This window comes from Chaetura pelagica, unplaced genomic scaffold (assembly GCF_000747805.2).
Source record: "Chaetura pelagica isolate M959 unplaced genomic scaffold, ChaPel_1.0 scaffold386, whole genome shotgun sequence".
Taxonomy (NCBI): Eukaryota; Metazoa; Chordata; class Aves; order Apodiformes; family Apodidae; genus Chaetura; species Chaetura pelagica.
In genome coordinates, this window is record NW_009953703.1 from 2,589,139 (window position 1) to 2,612,733 (window position 23,595).

At 39.3% G+C, this 23,595-nt stretch overlaps 1 protein-coding gene across 1 annotated transcript; it reads right to left on the bottom strand.

Moving 5' to 3' along the window:
- Nucleotides 1–500: 500 nt before the first annotated feature.
- CCNT2 (cyclin T2) lies at nt 501–22,982 on the bottom strand. Its single transcript, XM_010000379.1, has 9 exons — nt 22,908–22,982; nt 14,548–14,676; nt 13,096–13,156; nt 12,116–12,178; nt 5,774–5,819; nt 4,277–4,440; nt 2,316–2,386; nt 1,833–2,086; nt 501–1,659 (listed from the first exon to the last, which is right to left on the bottom strand). Exons 1-9 carry the CDS (start codon nt 22,953–22,955, stop codon nt 501–503), a joined length of 1,995 nt encoding a protein of 664 aa, XP_009998681.1. The 5' UTR covers nt 22,956–22,982.
- Nucleotides 22,983–23,595: the final 613 nt, after the last annotated feature.

Sequence of the window (23,595 nt, forward strand, 5' to 3'; positions counted from 1 at the left end):
AAATGTATGTACATTTTTCTCCACTTTCTTGTAAACAGTTGTCAGCATACTGTTTTTAATCCCTTTATCTTTGAAACATGCAAATCATACATACAGTATAAATACACAAGAAAACAATTACACTCATTCAAAAAACTAGGCAACAAAAAGTTGTGGCTGCAGTATTCAAAATTATAAATAATCAATGCTGGAGGCATTCTATACACCTAAAAGCAGACGCTCATCCTACTGTTTGTAGCTGCAGCTGTAGAAATACTGAGATTTTTGAACCTTCCATGCTATTACATTATTTATAACACTATCATCTGTGGAGACAAAGATTTGTTTACTATACCTCTTCTTTTCAGAGTGAAGGATAAAGCAGCACTTACATATACTGAAACCACGGCAGCAACAGCTGGTGTTGCTACTACTATATTAGGAAGTTTTCCATTCTAACAATTCTTAAATTAAAAAAAAACAACAAACAAAAACATAAAGAAAAACAACCTAAGAATTGACTACATGTTCATTCCTTGGGCACTTAACAGCGAATCCAGCATGTCGAATGTATCTTTGTAGTCCATATGCTGGCTGTTTGTACTGTACTGGTGATGGGCATCAGGACCGTTCTCCACTGGTTTCTTGTCCAGTTTCACGAGGGTGCTGAGATGTCCGTAGCCCACCTGGTATGTGACAGGGGGAGGAGGGGGTAAGGGAAGGTTAAAAACAGAGTTGTGAGAGGATACATACTGCTTAACAGAGGAAGAACTAGATGAACTACCTGAACTTTTGGAACTTTTGCTCATTTTGGAGTGGTGGTTGTGAGAAGCATCATTGCTGTGCAACTTCTTCCTTGAAGAGCTGGAACTAGAGGAATTGGCATCACTACTCAGGCCAACGGGACTCCTCAAAACAGTTGGGGTGACTCCATCAGTGCTATGCTTACCGCTGCCACCACTGCCACCGCCACCGTGCGGGTGGGAGTGCTTATGGCCAATGTTGTGGTGGCGATTTAAAGAGTGTTCTTTGTGTTTTTCCTTATGCTCTTTGCTAACGTGGGGACTTGAGTGTTTACTTTTCCCGCTACCCTCATCCGATGAGCTGTGCCTTTCTGAGGAAGAGACCTTAATTTTCATTTTCAGCTCCTCCTTACTGGCACCCTTTTCTGTGGGTGGGATTGGGATACGGAGTTTGAGTGAGCCACCCTTTTCTTTCTTATCAGACAAGTGTTTTTCAGGCTTCTCTGCGTTTGCAATAGGAATTTTCATTTTAATAGGAGATGTAACAGAAGAACTGCTGCCTGCCTGTGGCTGCAGGTGTTTTTTATGCTGCTGTTCCCCTGGGGTTGCTACGTAGTGTTCTCTGACATCCAGTTCAAGGGTTTCTAGTTTGCGCTTCTCTCTGTATTTATCCAAAGACATTTTCTGAGGAATAATTACAGGAGCAGCAACTTGTCCATGGTGTTTGTTTCCTGACTTATGAGAATATTCTTGTTTGACAGTAGAATGCTCAGCAAGTTTGTCAGGTCTGTGATGTACCCCAGAGTGCAACTGCACAGACGTCCCTGGTTGGAAGTTCATACTGTACTGACTAGCAGGCAACGTCTCCTGTTTTTGAGAGTATATTTGTTCTGTCCTTGTTTGTTCTTGATGCTGAGGCCATTTCTGGTGTGATGCCTAGGTCTCTTGGGACTCACCCACTAGACCCAATTGCCTTTTTGAGAACTTGGAGAAGGGGCAATTTGAGATGGGAAGAGCACCAACAACACCCATGGGCTTCCTTTGTTTAGGCATGTTGTCTCATTTTTCTGTGAAGAAAGGCATTGCAGTTCCAGCCTTATGAAGTGTTTTAACGTGTTGCCCTCCCTCGGCATTCCTGTAGCTAGTATTGCCAAATTTTCAGGTGCATGACTGTCTGGAACAGAAATACTTCCTGAGGTCAGAGGTACCGGTCCAGGAAATGATGTTGATGGTTTTTGGAAACTTGTGTTTGCAGCTACACCAGTAACTGTATCCACCAAAATGGAATTCTGGACCAAAGACGAACCAAGAAGTGAGTTCTCGGACACTCCATCACCTTTAGGTTTCCTAGCAGCCTGATTAGCCTAAATAAAAAAGGAAAGATGTGAGAAAATACACAGCTTTGGACACTTGTACAGTATCTTCTAATTGATCTCAAAGGTGAGGATAAGAGCTGACTCAAGGTTTCACCCCCTCCCAGCCCAGCTGCAGGAATAAAGAGCAAATCAGATACAACTAAAACCTCTTCCCTTGGTTCATAATTCTAGAAGTTTGTCTCTTTTTGCTAGACACTGTTATAGGAAAATTTCTTACCCGCCAATTTCTAATTCTCTTGAGCCTGCTAGGCGTTTTCTCCAGTATCTGCAGAAACTCATGAGTTAGCTCTGGGTAGGAAAAAAACCAAAGCCATTTCTTACATCTGATTCTGTAATAAGCACGTTAAACTTCAAGCATTTTTCTAGACTAACAGCTTTTGCAGTAGTTACTACAGGCTGCGCATGATTTGAATTGGTATTTAACGAAGAATTTTGTTAGACAAGTGTTGAACAAAAAAAGCCACATTATTTCAGTGTGACAGACTTCTAGCCCCTACATGCATCCTAAAAAAAAAAAAAGTCTGAATTCAAGATTTTATTTTTACTCTTGCAGAACCTGGATATGTTGCACCAAAAATTTCTAGAAAGATCTGTACAAACAATCAAACAATAGCTCCTAAAATTAGGTACTTGCCACTAAGCTTGGACATTTCCTGGATGAAGTTTAAGTTTCCTTTAAAATACAAATTCCTAAGTCACAGTTTCAGTCATTCCACCAAAGTCCAGGAACAACCAACAACAGCTCTGAACAAAATACAGGCCATCAGACCCTTTGAAGCACCCTGTTTTAAACAACAGTTTTTGATTAATTTGAGTTCAAGGCAAAGTAGTTGGGTGTGTTAAAAACTGAAGATCTTTGCCTTTCACATGTCCACAAGGAAACCTCTATGGTCTCTATGCTTGTCAGCTGCAAACAAATATACTTTCCAGCAAAATTTAATTTTACTTACAAGCTAAAAATAATTAGGTACAGTCAGAACTTGAACGCAAACATAGATCGCTTGCCCGTCTGGAAGAACTGGCTCCTCCAGAACTCCAACAAGCAAGTTATAAACCAAGCTGCTCCCAAGTGCAAAACTGTCTCAGCACTTTGGTCTGCCCGAGTCTATTACACACGCCAGCTCCATAAATACTTGAAGAATCAAGTGGTGTTCTCTGTAAGCTTGTAGCACACATCTCGTGGGATTTTAAAAATAAAAATGACACTTGCTCACCAAACACACAAAACCAACAGCCAGACCAGAAGGAAGGCAGAGGGACATCTGAAACTAAAGATAGGACTTGAAGAAGTCTACTAAGACAGACACATTTGAACTTGCCGTTTCAAGCTCAATCTGGTTCTGTGCTTCACATGACATCGACTCAAGTTTTCACTTTCAAAACAACAAATAAACATTGCCATTAGGCAATAAAAGCTCAGCAGAGGGCAAAAAAGCAGGCCATGGGGAGCTCTGCTGGGCCATCCCAAGCCTGGAGGTCTCCGGCACTACTGTGAAATAAATGTTCCACTCTAGAACTTACAGCCAAGTCCAACACATAGATCTAAGAGGCCCAGAAGCTGCCACTTCCCCTGCTGTAGTGTCTGTAGGCCCTAAATTCAGACTCCACTGTAGTAAGTACTATTTCAAAAGATAGTAAACTTTCAAGTATATGGTCCTCTAGGGATATGCTTTCTTCTGGAAATAAACCATTTAATCAGAAAAAAATATTTTGCCAGAGTTTGACGTTATCATAAGCTATACTCAATTGCTGACATAGAACTACCTTCATAAACCTGGCAAGTGTGTGTATAGCCTTGAGAACAGTTGTTTAGGTGACAGTGAAGCCATGAACTTTGACCAGTGATGTACATAAAATGATCAGGACTGTACAGATTTGCACTGGTAGATGTTCATCTCTTTCCTGGTTCTGGACAGCACTTAAAAGCAAGATTCTACCCTGCACCTACAAAAAGTCAGTGGATGCCCCAGCCCACAAAATGACACATGTCTCAAAACCCAAGTTTGTCTTCTGAAGGTCTCCCCTCTCCTGTGCCTTCCTCTCATCCAAGGATCCAGTACATGAAGGTGGTGAGACTTTAAATTACATCTTAAAGTTCTGCTTTTATTATACTATGCTCCTGTTTTTACATTAATAAACCCTTCAATAGTCAATATATGAAAAGGCAGTGTTACTCACCATCTAGTAATTCTAGAGTAACTGAAGGATCTACATATTCCCACCAGTGTTTTCCATCAGTTGATACTGGAATCTCCCAGTTGGACCACTTGCAGGCCAGGTGAATGCACACACATGCTATCACTGTAGGCTTGTACTGAAGACAGAACGTTGTAAGGTGAAGACTGTTGCACAGATTCCATAATGGGGAACACCAAAGGAAATCAAACATGTAAAACAGAAAACCCAAACAAATCAACCATTAACATACAGAATAAGATAACCTGCCAAGCAACAGCAATTAAACATTAGATCATGGAACATTTTTTTAAATTAAGTTTGTAAGATATGTTACTGCCTTAAGAAAACAAAGGCCAAGGCATTTGTCTGGTAGAAAAGCTTAATTTTCTTTTGCTATAAAAAGTGCAATGAACAGAAAACAAATTTACCAGTTACTCTACTGTACTTAAGTACTAAAGAGAAGGTATAATATATGGTCAGTTATAATGTTACAGTAAAAATCATACAGCTGATTATGACACTTCTAAAGGAGACAGTTAGAAGCAGGTACCCAATAATTCCACAGTGGCCAAATGCATTTCCTGTGGGCTTAGCTTTCATTTGGCCTGGATTTGTGAAACTTGTGAACTTGCTTTCAGCTTCCAGCTGGCAGCAGCACAAAGTTAATGGTTCAGTTTCACTGCTTTATCACAGCTTTTCTTAACAGCTGTTTCAAATACACAACCTTGCCCATCAAGGAACAACCAAGAATTATTTATTTGGAAGAGCTCTAATAACCAGCAGATATTGCTTTAAAATTACATATAAGATAATTCTCTTCAATAAAGCTCAAAGTTGTTTTGCAAGAAGTAAACTGAAGTAATTGAGAAATTAAGACTCAAGTCTGCTCTCAAATCCCACCATTCTACAGAGGCTGTGGATACACAATCCCCATTTGGGATCCTGTAACTTGAAATTTATAGAAGTACTTAAGGTTTAAAATGATATATTAAGATTAAAGTGCTGTTTCTGAAAGGAAGAACATTGGACTACTACTAGTCTATCTGAAAAGAAAATTCAGCTAGTTAAAAAGATCTTAGGCCCGCTACAATTTTATAAGTTAAGATTGGATCAGTATATTTAAACTAAAGAGAAAACTGCCATTAACTACAAGTGTAAACTAAAAATAGTTTTGTACTTACCAAGATGCTCGGATTTCTAGGTTAAGTTTAGCTCTTTGTAATCTTTAGCTGCTATTCAGGCTACCAATTTTAGACTTATGCACTCACAATCGAGAAAATGTCATCAGAAAGCACCACTACACTTCTCATTGTGCATTTAACCCCTTTGTGCCATCAGGCCCTTGTACAATACACCGCACTGCAGACAGGAAGGTACCACCACTGGAGATGGCCCAGTCTCCTGCTGCAACAAGGGTAAGACACATATTGGGGGCCCTGCAGTAAAGGAAGCTATAGTGTGCTACAACAGTGCAACAAAGAGGTTCAGGATAACAACCTGTTGGTAGCCATGAAATAGGATGTCTGTGCCAAATCCTTGCTTGCTGTAAGAGAAGAAAAATGGAGAAGTTAAGTCTCTGCACAAACTTGCCAGGTTCAACCCCAAAAATTAAAGCCATTTTACCATCCAAAAAGCACCATTTGGTATTTTCACAGAAGTGACCTGCATTTAGCTAGCCAGGCCTTTAAAAGAATTTTTTCCAAGATACAGAAAAGCCTATTACTTTCAGTAAGTGGAGATGGACCAGTCATTCCACTCACTGCCCTCCTGCTGTACAACCCCCAGGACAGTTTCCCTTTGCTTATAGACCCCACAAACACCCCACATGAGCACACGCTCCTCTAGGACTGCCTGCTTCTCCTCCCTCAGTTAGAGATAGTCCCTAGCTCAGCCTCGGACTGCAGTAGGGCGGTCCATAAAAGCCACTTCATAGCACATTGCAAGTTCTGCTCTTGGAGAGGAACACAGCAGGACAGATGGAGAACATCCCTCCCACCCCTCAAAACCGGCCACATCTCTCTCCCAAAGCCCTACAATACACCAAGCTCCCACTAAATGAGTTTTCTGCTCCCTCTAATCAAGAGCACCATACTCATAACATTTATTAAACCTACAGCAAAGCTCCAGCAGAGAACAAGGGACTTCATTTTAGCTAGTCAGGGAAAAATCCCCACACAAGACTGCAACGTGCCAGAAATGAGAAGTTCATGACTTGGGCTGTTACAGCCACCTAGCACTGACCCCAACCACGGAAACCCCAACACTCCTCACTCGAGTAAGAGAACTTACTGTAACATGCACATAATGGAATAGCTGGGCACAATGGTTTTAACTGGAGACTGAATGCTGCCTTCGTCGAATTCTTACTTTGACACTATCACTTGAAACGAGTCTACCTGCAGAAACTGTGTTGTTTAATTTTATGTCAAAGGGAATATTGTTAAACTTTTATTTGAATAATATTTCCTTAAAGTTTGCTCAAGACTGCAATGGCTTTAAAAGTTTAGATTTTTAAAAACCATCTTAAAAACATCAGTATTTAACTTGGCTTCTAATGATTGCCAGGGAGTATAAATCAGTTGTGTCTTTATGCTACACAGCTGGGCAGTGCCACAATCTAAGAATGTGGAAGCAGCAAGGTAACAGGATCTGTTTCTCCACACAAATTATTCTAATCCATAATAATCAAAAGGTGAACTGACAGTGTGACAGTGATATACTGTAATATTTACTCTGCAAACTATAATAACAATTGTGTGCCAGATAACCATGGAGCTCAACCTTTTCCTCTCCCTCCCATCAAAAAAATGTAAGGCATTATTACCAAAAATGTGAAATGAGACTATCCTAACAAAAGAAAATACAGAATGGTTGAGTAAGACTGAAACCGATGTCTTGTTCTTCATTTTTAATCAAAATAATGTTTAAAGTATCTTCAATGATTTCTATACCCTGTAAAGTTACAATAAGTTTGAATTAAGGGACGGGACCAAGAAGCATCTCTACTCTCACTGAAATGTCCCTTTTGAGCAAGGAAGAAAAGCAGATGCCAGAAAACTTCTATTTAACATCAGCTTGAAAGTTGAGTAAATCAAAACACATACCTGGAAGAAAAGAATCACATCTTGAAACACACATTTTAGCCTCAATCAAAAATTAATGTGCTTAAATACCTTACCTATACTACAAGCAGTATGGCACTGTTTCAACTCATTTACACCTAAACACTCATCATTGCCAGAACCAGCAAGAAATTTCAGCACACAACTGAAGCCTGTGGTAACCCAAGGCACAAGTGAAAACACTCAGCCCAAACTCTAAGATTTAGGACAACTTTGGTTTAGTAGAATCCATCACTAAAATTAAAGCTAATGATTTTTGGTTCCTATATTTCAGTTTGGTACTCCCTTTGTAGTAGTGGAAAGTGCATCTCCAAATGCACAAGCCAGTAGACTTTCTCTGTTGTAACTCATGACTTACAGGACCTATGACTATGGCACCAGCCATTCATGATCAGTTTTAGATTTTATAATTCAGCAATATTTTAAAACATCCACCCTTCCTCATTGCTGCAGAACCAACTATAAGGCAGGGGATTCACTGAAGTAGTAATAAAACTTTGAAACAGGATTTACTGTCCAATACACTTTCCAAAAGGCTACTGTCTCCAAGAAATTCCCAAGTGGAAACCAAAAAGCTTTTTACTGGGCACAGCCACACAATTTAACTGGTGCAATTCCAAGGTATCAGAGTCCTTTCTTCAACACTAGGTTATCTTGGATCTTGAGATAATAATGAAAACGTGACTGCCAAGTCACCCTTAAAAGGGTGGGAGCTAGCTATGCCTAGGACCCCAAGAACATATGTAAGCATTCCCCAGAAAGAGGAGACTGCAGGCAAGCCAGTCAACATCAGAAGAGAAAGCTTGTTGAAGTCCTTCTGGACAAAAGGAAAAGAGCCACAGGCTCTGAATGGAGGCGTGCTGGTGGGTGCCTCTCTATTGGGAAAGGGCTGGCGGAGGCCATGGTGTAGACATCCAGGTCTGAGCAGTCTTGGTGGCTTTAGGTTCTTGAAAGTACTTAAAACATTGGGAACAGGCCTGCAAAAGCCTGAGGTGAAAGCTGAGCATATGAAACCTGCCTGTAGCAGTGCTGGTATGCAGATGGTGTTTAAGATATTTTCACACCATCTCGTATACTAAGATATAAATTTCTCATCAGAATACCCTCTGAATAAAGCAGATGAATTCAGATTCATCTCCTCTTCTGCTGCCTTGTCTTTACCAGCCCAATTTAACCAATGGCAGCTGTGCACACAGATACTATGGCCTGTTTGAAGAATCTGACAGTACAATTTCCACAAAAGATTAGTAAGGATCACAGGTGTTCAAGATACCTGATAACCTGCAGAGTAGCGAGAACAATCCTAGAAATCCTTGAGATCCAATCTTCAGGTTCAAAGGAAGGTTGTGTACCAACACAGAAAAAGGAACGACTGAAGACTTCCCAAGATGGAGGTGAGGATACAGATTCCTCCCCTTCAGGTTCCACCAGAAGCAGCCTGGGAAGAGACTGATTTTGCACCAGAACTGAAGACGACCAGTTATGGTCTCAGCACTAGGGCAGTTTCATTGCTGATGATTCAACTAGCATTCAAGCCACCAAGGTAGTTCAACATGGGGAGCCGACTTTCCTGTTTTGTTCTTTTTTCTTCTCTTCTCTCTTCAATACTGGAGCATCCTTGGAATAGGCACTGAAGCTTGCTGACAGGCCTTCACAGATCCACTGTCTCCAGATTCCTTATAGGACCCACGGGATCCTAAGGAATGATGGTTCTGTCTCCTCTTCTCAGTATCTTGACACTGAGGAAGAATGGTGCAGAGAGAAACAACTGAGCCCACACCATTTCCCTTGTCTACTACACTGATCAAACTGTAGAGATGGAACCATTTCATGAACCCCTGAATCTCTGAAAACCAGAAGGATTAGGTAACTTATGCCTGAACATCGTAAGTCATTATGTCTCCATCCAGTCACCCTATATCTACAATTATCTCTGTTGTCTAATGCTACTTTCAGAAATCCTTTCAAGCTTAGAGATGAAGAATTCAACTTGTTCTTCAGTTACATGTTAAAGCCATTATGTTTATCTGCACCAATTCTCATTTACTGGTTCCTCTTCAGCTTCCAGCAATGGATTCTGGTATGCCACTACAGGGCTAGACAGTCTTCTGAAAAAGCACTTGGCCAAATCTTCTGAGCATCATCAATAGAACATGCATTTTCCTTTTTTTTCTTTCATTTTGTTTTTAAAGGGAGGGTAGCTTACATACTAGTACAGGTAAGAGTGACAGCATAAAGCACATTACCGTGGATGCAAGACAATAAAGTGTTACAGAGAATCAGCCATCCTCTTAGCCACTTAATTTAGTTCAGCCAGCAAAAGTTTGAGTGACAAAGACCTATCTTCTCATCACATAGCGATTGACTGCACACAGATGAAGCCAAAACCTGAAATACACTTGCATACCTCAGCTAACTTTGTTCCCTCTCTTTTGAAACTTACAGTCAACCACATCATATGCCTCCTTTCCTTCTACCCCCAAAAATACAGTTGAAGGTCTTAATAATAATCATCATCTTTATAATAATAGCAGCTTTAATAAGCTCTTTGCCTCTTGAAATAGTGTTTTTTGTCCCAGAAGGCATGTTACCAGAACTGGATGAAGCAACTTTGCATTTCTTGAACTTCTGTCATTACCTTAAGTACTTAAGGCTTAACAATGACAAGTCTTATATGTATTTTGAAAGCTTCAGGACTTTATGTCTAAGTGTTGCACCTAACCTATTCACATTAAAACAAAAACTGTACAGTAAATGTTATGAGAGCTAAAATGATACCACTGCATCTTTGCAGATACATCTCTCTACTCAAAAGTCCATCTCTTTTTTCACTCAGTACTAAAGACAACTGCTTGACTTTCATGCATTACTACAGTAAATGTATTATGCATTATCTTTCAAATTTTATTTTAAATATTTTAAGCATTTTAAATAGGAGGTACTCGAGCCTTGTGCTGACAGCCTGTGCTACCCTTAGGAGGGGCATATGCTGACAACAATTCCATTTGCATATCCACAGACTAAGGAGCACACCTACTCCAGTGAGCAGGTTTACAAGCAGCAGACCTATTACATTCCCTTTGCACCAGCCGTTGAGGTACACAAATTTTCAGTCCTCCCTGGCATCTTCTGATTTCAAGACTTGGTATAATTTTGGATTCTAAGTATTTTGTTAAACTGTACTGATGTGGAATATTAAGCTTCAAAATGTCAAATTTAAAAAGTAGCATGAACCTTCAATGTAGGAACATTTCCAGTACACAAAAGTAGCATACAAAACACACAGGAAAAACCTGAACTGCCTTAGAGTGGTATCTACCATTGCCTGGAGAAAAGAAAAGTTTGTGTAGCAGTATGCCTTTCATCCTGGAGGCTCAAGTCGAATATACTTGATAATGTGGAAGTGTTGATGCAGCTACAATATTGCCTACCACCCCTCCGACAGCCCCGACCATGGAGCAGAAGAGAAGGGACTCCCCACAGAATAGTGAAGTACCTGCTCACATTTATACTGACCAACTGAAAATCCAAAGCAAAACCCTAAAGAGCAGCTGACACAGACTGTTGAGACTTCAGGTGCAATCAGACTTACGCACTGAGTCACAATCAAATCTTGGCAGAAAGTAAAGAGAATCATTATCTTATAGGAAGAATAGCAATAAAGCCACTTAATATGCAATGAGTTACACACAACACTAGTCCTACTCAGAATCAAACTGTGAGGATACTACACCAGTAACCTACTTTAAAATGAGAAAGGAGAGACACTTTTCTTTCAAAGAACAACTTTAATTCTAGAATTACTACAAAACAGAACTAATTAACATTAAGTTGCAGCTTTCCTGTATTTTATAGAGGAAAAAAAACTCAAAAAAATGTTAAAGTGCTTGACTTTGCAGTTTTCAGTGCAACAAATGACTTAGGACTAACAAACACCATCTAATAATTTCCAAACACTTTTTAATTAAGGAACATAATTAACGTGAAAAGCTTATTTTATGTGCTTTTAATACTGATGGCTATTTTCTTCATCCTCCATCTTCGGAGAGGACTTTTTCCTTTTTTAAAGCTTGAAAGGAAACAAATCTAAGAATTTAAGAAGGTGTGCCAAAATTCAATAAAAATATTGAAGAACAGGTTTCTAGCTAGAGTCATATTAGTGAGCTGCATACAAGTTAGAGGATATGACTGTTTAACAAAAGGTTTGGGGTTTTGAGCTGCCATCCAAAATAAGTACACCCTGCTCCAGAAAAACAATTAATCACATTCTGAAACATTTGCACGTGATAGCAGACCCGCTATGCACTTTATCTATCCCTCAGTTCATTACCTAAAAAGATTTACTAGGCAGAAAGCTAGCAATAGACATCAATCTATGTAGACTAAACTTCACTTGGTAAAACTACTTCAGAGTGACAACAATCAACCCATAAAAATACTAAGTAGTTGGCTATTCAGTCTGCCATTACTAACTGCTTCTGTCATTTAAGAAAACATGGAACAGACATCAAATCAAAGCTAATAAGCAAGAAAAAAAGAATATGACGGACAGAGAATTGGACCCTTTTTCACTCTAAAGGTTACTAAAGCTTTTTGTAATTAGCTTTAAACAAACTCCTTGGATAATACAGTTAGTGAAGAACATATTAGACAGTATCACCTTAAAATATTACAGAAAGGTAAAAAAGGACTTACAGAAGCGGTTAAAGTCACTGACCTCTCACTAATTGCGTACATTTCACAACATCTGTGTGTGGATGTTCAATGGTAATCTCAAAACCTGAAGAGTTAAGAATGTGTTTTAGAATTATACATTTGCATCTGTAAAATAAAATCCAAACAACTTAGCTTTCCCCAGAGACCTAGAACGCTTGCTAAACCTTTGCACTACAGATCAGGTAACACTATTTAACTTCTGTACTTCTGAATGGTAGATGGTACAGCCACTTCAGGATCTTCTGGTGAAACATTCCTTCAATAACCTCAAGCTTGGAAAGTCACCGTATTTTTGAAGTTGAACGTAGCTCAACTTGTAGGTCAGTGACCTAAGAAACTTTTCTTTGTTTATGACGCTATTTTAAGAATTAGGTAACTACTGTTAGCTTTTGTTATTCATATACTCAAAATGGTATTTAAGAATATCTGAGTAAGACAGGATTCTCAGGCCTGCTAGCTGTAATTATCTGTTTTTATGTTACTCTATAGTCAGAAGATATTCTTATAAGAACATTCTATGTCAGATTTTGGAATCAACCAAATCCATTAAATGGCAACACTACGACTTGTGATGTTCAGAGGTAGTAACCCTGCTCAATTACATGATATTCTTTTATTGAAAGACAAAATAAGGAAGAGCACTTGGCGTAAACCTCTTCCCAATTGCTTCGGAACACATACATAGCTTATAGAGAAATATCAACATGTTAACTACTTTGGAGTAAAATCTGTTTGGAAGGGTGCACATTTCTACTCCATAAAACTGTCAGAAACATCTATTCCACAAGCATAGATAGGCATTTTTACCTCCAAAGTGAACACGAGCAACTTCTAACCTGAAACTGAATTCACAGGTCAGGAGTTGTATACAAAACCAGTAAAATTCTAGTGTACCAATAACACACTAAAAATCCAGCTACTCGGGTCCCATTACTTCTTCATGGGAAGTTGGCTGCACAAGAGGCATTAAGAAAGACATACCTAAAGTTTGAAGCATTATTGTTTCAAGTATAACCAGCTCTTGGGCTTGCTGAAGGTATGCCTGAAACAAATAAGCAAACAGGTCAAGACCTAGCTTTCCATCAGATAAAAATTTTAATCATACGCTTCCTATTGAATACTGGTACTAGCAACACAAGTTAAGACCACTACCCAAGCCAGTTAGAACTCACAACTCAGAATGCTTCACAGGAGTAATACTTTCTTCTACCAGTGTAAGTGTTCCTTCAAATTCAGATATCCCAGCCTAACCAAGATTTACTTATGTGGATCTCATATAAGCTATCCCAGCAAAGCATTTTTGGGAGAAAGGGGGGGATGCTGTAAGAACTACAAAGGTTTGCCAGTGCAAACCATCTCAAATATCTCTAGGCAGGTTATCCATTTTGTAAGTACTTTAACATACTGCTGGAGATACTCGGATGACCTGCATTAAGATAGCTTAAGATTGTGGGCTCATATGCACATGTACACGCATATATATACACATGCCTCTATGTATCATTCCAAGAACTAGGAACATAGCAAAGGCGCTAAAGTAATTTTGCACATCAGCTGAGGTCCAGCAGGATATAACTAGCTCAACCTGACATTCAAGCTGAACAACTCTGGTGTATTTCCACCATACTTCCTCATATCACTGAATCATCAAGGTTGTAAAGGACCTCTGAGATCACTGAGTCCAACACAAAAAATGAACAAACACAACCAATTACACACACTCCACCAAAAAACCACTCACAAGACCCCCCCCTACAACCTCAGCCACTACAGCATGCCCTAAAATGCCATCTACACGTTTCCCAATACCTCTAAGGATGGTGATTCATCCACCTCCCTGGGCAGCCTGTTCCAGTGCCTGACCACTTGTTCAGTACAGAAATTCTTAATATCCTCTTTAAACCTTTCCTGCCAAAACCTCACACTATTTCCTCTGGTGCTATTGTTATTTACTTGGGAGAACAGACCAACACCCACCCGCCTACAAACTTCAGCAAATGAAAGGAGGACCAGTGTACAGCAGAGGCAGAAGCCAACAACTATACTGTGTCCTTTAAAACAGGATGCAGACTACGGAGCACAGAGAGCTTCTGGCTGGGAAGGAGGAACACTGTACCAAACTGCTCTCTGCACAAATTGTGTGACTTGCAAAACCATGCATGAAGCCTCTTACAGTCTAATCTAATCTTCTACTATACATATACATTTCTTACAAATAATACAAGTTGGAGATGGAGCAATCTCTTAAATTTTTGTGTTATGAAACTTGAAGTCTTTAATAAGTTACATTGAGTAATACAAGATACTTAAATGGTGTAAATACACGAAATTTTTTTCTAGTTTGCAGACAGCAATAACTCAAGTCAAGACAATGTAACAGATTATTAGATAAAGTGTCATCTGATTATCTTTAAAACCATCACTTCCACCTACATCACACTTTGGATCCATTTGTGGCTCCTGAGGATGAAGACAGGCATGTGCTACTTTAATAACATGTTCAAGTTTCCGTGGCTGTTCTTCTACTTTTGCAGCCAAAAACAATGCCGTGGGAGCTATTATCTGAAGAAGAAAAACATATATGTATTTTAAAACGTTTTACAAGTAGGACATTAATTTTTATGGAGAGTCTTAACTGGTAATTAGAAAAGGTTTCAGAAGTTGTATTTCTTTGTATATTTTAAAGTTTTTAGACAGTTATGAAATCATGCAAGGCAACAAAAATAATCACGTCATGTTTTATTTTATAATTGATGAAATCCTCTCAGCAGCACAGAAGAGTAACATAACTGCTAAATTACATTTGTGTGCAAGATGTCTGAGGCCAAACTAATTCTAGTTCAACAGAAAAACTATAGATTTAGTCCAGAAGATTTAATCACACTAGAACAGGCTGTTTCAAGTTAAATATACTTTGTGATAAAGTTAATCCAATTTCTTGCACAGTAGTGATCTATTACACTGTATTTTCAGTAAAAGTCAAACAGTTGACCACAAGTTCTGCTAACATTTGACTCTCCTAAAAAGTAAGAAAATTTGCAAAGAACTTCAATAAAACCAGCTTGTTATTACATAAATATAGGTTGTATATGTAAAAGCTTACTCTCAGAAACTTTACAATATACTCAGCAGTATCTGGAGAACAAAGCACAAGGATTAATGAAACATCAGTTAAATCAAATGTTAGTAAAGACTACAAACTACATTTAATTTTTATAAAACTCTAGGTGTCTTAAGCTGGCAGCAAAGCACCCATTTGAAGTTCAGTGCCACCTAGGAGTTAGCTCTGAGGTAGAGTTTTGATGCCTAGGTGTCAGCTAGAGTGACTGATGTATCTATACACAGAACATGACTAGTCATCAAAGACTTGGAATAATGAGTTCTCTTAGCATAGAGACGTTGCCCATATTAAACAGGAATTAAAGTGACAGTAAAAATTCTCAGGTAGACATAAGCAGATTAAATTGGTTAAAATTAAGTCAGTATGAAGCATTCATTCAAAGACTGAAATAGGTTCTCGTTGAGTATTTAATTAATGCATGGTGCAAGCAGTGCAAGTATTGAATTTCTCACTCAATGCCCAAATAGAACTAGACTGAATGAACAGAATAGCAGCCATACTTCCCCCTGAAGTCGGGGGAAGGTTTTGCCTTTTTTTTTTTTTTTTTTTAATCCTGGTCAGCAAGGAGTCCTTTCTTATGCCAAAATAAAACATTTGGTATAAAAAATCATAATATATGAAAAACTGCAATGAACTAATTAGAATCCAACATTTAAGTAACTACCCATTACATTTCAGGAGCTTTCAACTGAGGGAATACTTTTCCTCTCCTTAAATCACTTTGAAATGTCCACTTGGATCTTAGGCAAAACTTTTTGTTTGCAGACTTGAGGAAAACTGACACCTTGGGAAGGTGATACCCTGTGATGCATAGAAATGTGCCATGAAGAAGTCTAGTATTCTAAAAAACCTCAAACCACCCCGAACAAGTCACAGGGAGCAAATTCTTCCACAAGGGAGACAAAAGAACGGCTTTCTTTTTAAGAAGCTTGTAACTTTAACCTTACAAATTAATGAAATAAAAACCTGAAGTCAGATGTTGCTGAACAAGGCCATATTAACATTGTAATTTAAGACTTCTGATGTTATTTATGAAGTTCCTACCCACGCTGCTTGAAGTACTTAATAAAAACTCTCAAATAAATTTCCTTTCTAGGGACACACTACTTGAAATGTGTCTCACTTAAGTTGGGAGATCAACTTTTAAACACTAAGTGTAAAATAAAAACCTTCTGGACTTCAGAAAGCTAGAGTATCAACAACTTTCACAGGATCACAGAATGTTAGGGGTTAGAAGGGACCTCAAAGATCTGGTCCAACCCCCTGCCAGAGCAGGATCCCCTAGAGTAGCTCACACAGGAACACGTTCAGGTGGGTTTTTAATCTCTCCAGAGAAGGAGGCTCCATAACCTCTCTGGGCAGCCTGTTCCAGTGCTCTGTCACCCCCACACTGAAAAAGCTGTTCCTCATGTTTACGTGGAAACTCCCATGCTCCAGTTTGCACCCACTGCCCCTTGTCAATCACTGGACATCACTGAGAAGAGCCTGGCTTCATCCTCCTGACACTCGTCCTTAACGTATTTGTAAACACTGATGAGGTCACCCCTCAAGTCTCCTCTTTTCCAAGCTAAAGAGACCCGGCTCCCTCAGCCTTTCCTCATAAGGGACATGTTCCACTCTGTGGCTCTGCACTGGACTCTCTCAAGCACTTCCCTGTCCTTCGTGAACTGAGGAGCCCAAAACTGGACACTACTCCAGATGTGGCCTCACTAGAACAAGGGTAAAGGGGGGGAAGCACCTCTCTCTACTAACCATACCCCTTCTAATACATCCCAGGATGCCACTGGGATGCAGCACACACACATGTATAACCCAACACATGCCACATATTTTACAGAGCAGACAAATTGTGCTCCAGCCCAGTAATGACAGAACCAATGCATCTACAGCTCTTTCATCCACATAAGCCCAGTGTGCTTCAGGTATTTAGGACAGGCATAACTGAGGCAGGAGTCTGAGGCTCCTAGACCAGGGCCAGTCTAAGGGGAAGGATTCTCAGACATAATCCTGAGCTTCTAGGAAACATCAGACTAGCAGACAGGGCCAGGAAGCCAGAGAAACACAAATGACTGAGAGAAGAAACTGGGAATATTTAAGGATCAACAGTTATGAAGAAACAAGTTTGACAACAAGACACTAAACAGAAACAAGGAAGTATTAATGAGGACATCAGAGACTAGAAATGTTTTTTTTTTACTCTGGAAGGATACAATGAGGTCAACCATGATGGACTAAAAACTAAGACTCAGCACAGTGAAGTCACTAAGGAAAGTTAAGTCATGCAGTGTGTAGAATCAGAAATAGAATGGATGATGGGAAGAAGCAATAGAACGTAAATAGAAGATCCCTTCCATCTCCCCAGGATCACACTATTCCCCTCCTTTTTTAATTTAGAAAATCACCAAACCCAGATATTTACTCAGTAACCTGCAGCAGTGCCTTACTGCTGGGCTGAAGAACAAAAGCAACCGCACTGTGAGCACTGAATGTTGCTCCCTGCTGCTGCCCCCCTTCCTCCAGCCTTCCCATCCCCACCAACCATCACTCACTTACTCCCAAGTACCTGCATTGAGACCTTACAGGTTTTTCTACCTTTGCATACAAATTTAAGTCAAATACATCCTAACACAAGATCTTTTCCTACACAGTTTGTGGGTGAAGTTGCATATACATGGAATTTTCAATTTACCTTTCTGAAAAATCAACCTCCAATTACCATGGCTGAAAATAATTACATTTCAGAGACATTCGTTGAACCAAGTCACCAAAAACTGCACAAACAAGTAATTAGCAAATTCTCACTATTATTTTACCCCTGACTGCACTGAAGTTTTACTTCATTCCAAAAAAGCACCTACTTCATCAAGTTGACTTGAGTGTTTTCTAATTTACTGGAACATAACAGTTCTGGCCAAGAAGTCTCCACACGATTCTTGATCTTCAAGACTTTCTCTCAAACACAGTTCTGAAGGCTGATTTAAGCCAAACTGCTTAACTGGCATTTAATTCTGGTTCAAAAGAGATCTGTGAACACCCCAATTATCTATTTCCAAAAAGCGTTGGCTTCTGGTCAAATTTCAGGCCTTTATCTTGTCAAGAGGTATGATTCTTCTTCCCAGTTCAGAGTAGGTCAGTATTTTTGTCTCCCTTGGAATTTATTCAGGAAAATAGACATCCTAATAAAATGTCAGACTTGGCATGAGCATAGTCTTCAGTGAAGACAACATGCCCTGCTAAGTGTATAACTGGCAAAGTTACTCAAATGCTTTCACTTATTTCCAATTCTCCTAAATGGCAGAAAAGCCAAAGTAGAACAAAAAAAACAAAATTAAATCCACAGACTTAACAAAGCTGTAAGCTTCCTATATATAAACATCTTCATTTGACATAAAATAAGCAGAATAATTTTTAAAAGTTATCTACTGTGCACCCAAAATATTCTTCAAGATTTTGAGAAGTATCTTCAGAACACCACATGTGATTTATGAAATTAAATCACATTTTTGCACTGAAATATAAACACCAAAACCTGAGAGCCCTATTCACAGTCCAAGACCATTATACAGCAGGTTTTATTGGTAAAGGTGGTATGAGTCCGTTTTCACTTAGTAAGTACATGACATACTGTAAAACACAGTGTTGCTACAATGAATGCATCTGGAATAATCTCAGAAGACATCTGCAGCATGCAGGCAGTTTCCTGAGAACTCTCCCTTATAATGACACTATTAGAAAGGTTTTGGACTTGTTACAAATGAGCTTAAGACATTAAGTGGTTCCAGTCAGTGACAGAAGTTTTTCAAGTTCAAAAAAAAAAAATACAGTTCCAAGGGTTTTTTTTTTATTAAAACCAGGAGCTCACATTGCATAAAACTGGCAAATACTGTTAAATGGCAAGATTAAAACCAGAAGTGTCCCCAACAGCCTCACTAAAGCTTGGTCCACATTGTGAAAGTTTAAAGAACTCTGTGCAATTGCAAAGTCAACTTGTTTAATACTGCAATTTGGACAGGGCATGAAACAGAAAGGGAATAAAGAGGGATGGGAAACAAAAAATACCCTCCACACAACTCACTTACCTTGTATTGCAGGGAAAAAAAATCCTTCTGCAGCCTCCTTTAGGCACTTTACTAAGTTCCACTGCAAGTCACACAAAAAACCCTTGACATCATCAAGTGTATTTTCAACTGCTTGGTTGGTATTCCACATGGCATTTCTAAGCATTATATTTAAAAATACAGCTACCATTTGTATGCCTTACCTCTCATTTCCAGCATACCAAGGATTTTTCCCCTTCTCTGTTCCTCAAATCACAGTGCACTGAAGAATAAGCCTCTAAAGAGGCATTTGCTATGTAATATCAAACACACAGTACTACAGAAATAGTATTTCCAAAATAATTTTAATTCTCAAAGTATTTTGAAGTTTAACAGTCAGGCTAGTATTTCCTATAAAAAGCCAGCAAGCTCCCCCCAACCCCCATATTAACACTGACTAACTTTATACTCAGCAAACCAAAGTTAGCACACCCTGGTCAACAGTAATGTATAAAAACAAATCTGTACTACTGCTAAGGAGATTCATAGCAGTTTCTGAAATGTCATTTTAATGGCTAGGAAAAAACTAATAGCCAGGGCATCCAGTTCTCCTTACCAGAATTGGTAAAGCAAGTTTCCATCCTATTACTGGGGCACAGCTACCTCAACAAGGTCTTAACCTCTTTTGAGAGGTTAACCCCAACACATTCCTCTTTGCACCTGAAGGTATGTACTTCTTGGATAATCCATAGCAATTAAACAGTGACTTGCTAGCCCATTGTAACTTCACAAAAAAGGGGCATTTGGTGACTTGAGCAGTAAATGTAATAATTGCAACATGAACCAAGATGACATTATATGCTATGTGCCACCCCTGTGGCTCTACAGATAGAAGATACCGTTGTGAATTCTGTTCCCTATTCACAGTTGATTCTCAAAATCTTGAAAGCCTGTAGAATTGCTTAGCAGTATCTTTTATTGAGGGGGGAAAAAAAGAGAATTAAGAGAACAGCTGTTCAGTAAATGAGCTTTCCCTGGAAGACCTGTTTATTAACAATTAAGTACACATGACTTATGTAAACATACATAGATAATTGTATAACCCAGCAATTATACATGATCATAAATATGCAAGTGTTTATTACTTGACTGAAAACATTAACCTACCGATAAAACAAGAAAACAAAGGCTGTAGTTTTTTAAGCTGGAGATTGAAAGGCATTCTGACTACTGGCCATCTAACTTCGTAACGACAGCCTTCAGATTCCTTCTTGCTATGAATAAACTACACACAAACCATAAACTGCAGAAAACTGTAGCTAGGGCTTAGCTTCAAGACTACCAGTATCTTACTACTTGATTTCTAAGGGTTAGCTCCTTCTTGCAGCTGATGAATATTGTCACATTTTTCAACTTGCCAAGTACTCTGGAGATTTGATATTAAGTATTTATTACAGCCCTCGGCTTTTGCTTTCTCTGAAGAGAACATGACAGATGGTTTGGAGTATTTATAAGTGACTCACATTCACTTTGAGACCACTCCCTTTACCCTATAGGAAAATACATAAGAACATGCATTTGCCCATGAGCACACACACAAAGTTGCTGTCTGGCCTTGCACTCACTACACAAAGTAATTCAGCAGTAATCAATACTACTAACTGCTACCTTGCAGTGTACCTGCCTTTAACTTTTATTTGAAGACAACTACCTGAGAAGTAACATAACAATACACTCCCACCCCCCAATACTTGTAGTTTCCATGGCATTCAGCCCTTACACAGCTTCCTTGTCAATGTTAAGATTAATAAATGTAACTAAGGTGTAGTTTTCATAGCAAGGGCACTATATATCCAAATACTGCTGTACTTCCCGTCCCAAGTGACTGGCATTTTCCAGTGTCCAGTGAAAACCTTCACACAGCAGCTAAAGCTTCTTGCTACCTAAGTCTATCCTAGATTACCAGATGACAGTACAAACTGGTAATCTAGCAGGTGATGTATAGAACACTAACCCCTGCTACAGCAGCTCTACACAGAATGACCTCTCCATTCCGAGAAGCTCTGCCTAGTTTATCCAGTCCACAAATCATCCACAGTCACAAGAAAGTGCCTCACCAGCTCTTCTACCCCTGGCTACAGGTTCCTGCTACACGGCAGGTCCACAGAGGAGAGAAAAATGGAACAGCTCTTTTACTGCTTTCACTTGATATATCAGAGCAACATTTTCAAAGGGTATATCCCACCACAAAGCCTGCTGGAACTCGATTCTCACATGTGCTACTCCTGCTCTAAAACTAGAAAACTGTTTTAGGAAAGGACATTTTTATTTAAATGTATATCCATTCAATATATAGTTCTCTATCACTACATAAAAAACCCCTACTACCCTATTTCTTCTAGCTGAAGTGTTTTAGGCTGATGCACACTTAGCTAAAGTTGCACTTAAAAACACTCATCTTTTTCTACAGAAAGACCTGTAACGCCACAGGTTTGGTAACAAGCCTGCTGCAAGTTTGAATTTACCACAGATTTAAAAAAATATAAAAATAACCAGATACTACTTCTGAAATGTATTTACATATGATTATGCCTTTCTTGCCAAGTAAACACCACACAAGATACCCATTTGCTCAGCCGACAAGGACAGACAAATCCGCACCAGACAGGAGTTGGCTAAGACTGAAACCCACTGTGCACTGCCCAAACTTCACACAGGGCAAGGTCTGCAAGATTCTAGCTCTTGGTAGACCAAGGTCTGCTCTGGCCTAGACCACAACATCTGTCACAGTCTTTATATTTTATCATGTAAAGCCAAGATCTGAGAAAACAACTCCTCACCATTCAGAGATACACCACCACCATTACTAACCGTTCTTGCAAAACTGGTATAAAATACTGATGCAAAGTACTTTTAAAAAAACAAAACAAACCAAAACCCACAAAAATACCTAGAACATTAGTGTGCTTCTAACTACTGCATCCAATACTGGACATAAGTCTTAAAATTTTCAAGGTGGGACCTCAAGTTCCATACCTATGAGAAAAATCACTTAACTAGAGTATTTTTACAGAACTTAGATCTTTATAAAATACTCTGTATTTAGGTTCAGCATACTTGTTCATGAGAAAGAGAGCCAGCATTTTCTCATCAGATTTAAAGACTTTCCATGTCTCATATGACTTATCATCAAGCTGCTTAAGACTAAACTAGTTACATGAATTTATGCTGTTTTTTAAGAACAGCTACATAATCCATCTGGATACACACATAACCATATTCTAATTGTCACTGCCACTGACTTCATTATGAAAAATGTGTGTTCCTACACATCAGCCTTTCCAACTACAGCACATAAGCACTAGCCAGATTTGAAACATCTAAATACTTTCCTCTCACATCTGAAATGGGTTTGCTGATAGTGCCTATCTTTTTATTTTGATGGCAGAAGATCAAATCTAATTGCCACCAGTTAAAATAACTCAATGTTGAAAGGAAGTATCATTATTGCCTCTTAACCACTGATGGAAGTCCTATAAGCAAACCAAACTTTACAATCCAGCACAGGAATGTAACACTTGTCAGTCAGACTGCCAAGCAGGCATATTATTATCACATATAAAAATAATACTTACATTTCGATTGAATTTTGTGAAGGAATGATGCATGTAAAACCTGTGCATGTACACAATTGCAGTATTTATTGTAAGCTGAGATCTGGAAGATTAAATTAAGGAAATGCTACGTATTAAGAAAACTGTTCACAACAACTGAAAGTGGTGTGCTTTCTACATCACTGCTCGAAGATACTGTCTTCAGCTCCAAATTAATTAAGGACGTGATACTTCAGAACTTAACTGATAATAACACAGACTTAACCAATATCAACACTTATCTTTCCCATCTGTTTCACAGACAATGTGGAGATTCCTACACCAGATCAGCCACATCTCAGCCACTGCATGAAAACTCCTCCATGGGCGATATGCACTTAAATACCGTGTCAAGTGCTTTTGTTTTGTTCTAATTCAACTATTTCTGTCGAGGAGTTGCGGTTTGAGTCTTAATCTAACCCCTTTATAAAAAACCGGGTTAAAAAGGAGTAAGGAGGAGATGCCCACTTCAAGGAGAAGGAGCCCGCGAGTACCCGGGACCACTTGAAAAGTCCCTCAGCCCGCAGCTACCGATGGAAAGGCGGCTGAGGGGCCGGGCGGGAGCCCCGAGGCGTCCCTACCCCCAGCCCGCGCCTCCCGCACACGCCGACAAAGGCGGCGAAGCGGGGGCTCCCAACAGGCTCCTCCTCCCATTCTGTGCCTCCGGGCC

Coding starts and splice junctions, on each gene's coding strand:
- CCNT2 (XM_010000379.1), bottom strand. CDS start 22,955: ATGCACAGGTTTTACATGCATCATTCCTTCACAAAATTCAATCGAAAT. Junction 13,157..14,547: donor AAATGGATCCAAAGTGTGAT/GTAGGTGGAAGT, acceptor TATTTGTTTCAG/GCATACCTTCAGCAAGCCCA. Junction 5,820..12,115: donor ATGTACGCAATTAGTGAGAG/GTCAGTGACTTT, acceptor CTTCTCTTACAG/CAAGCAAGGATTTGGCACAG.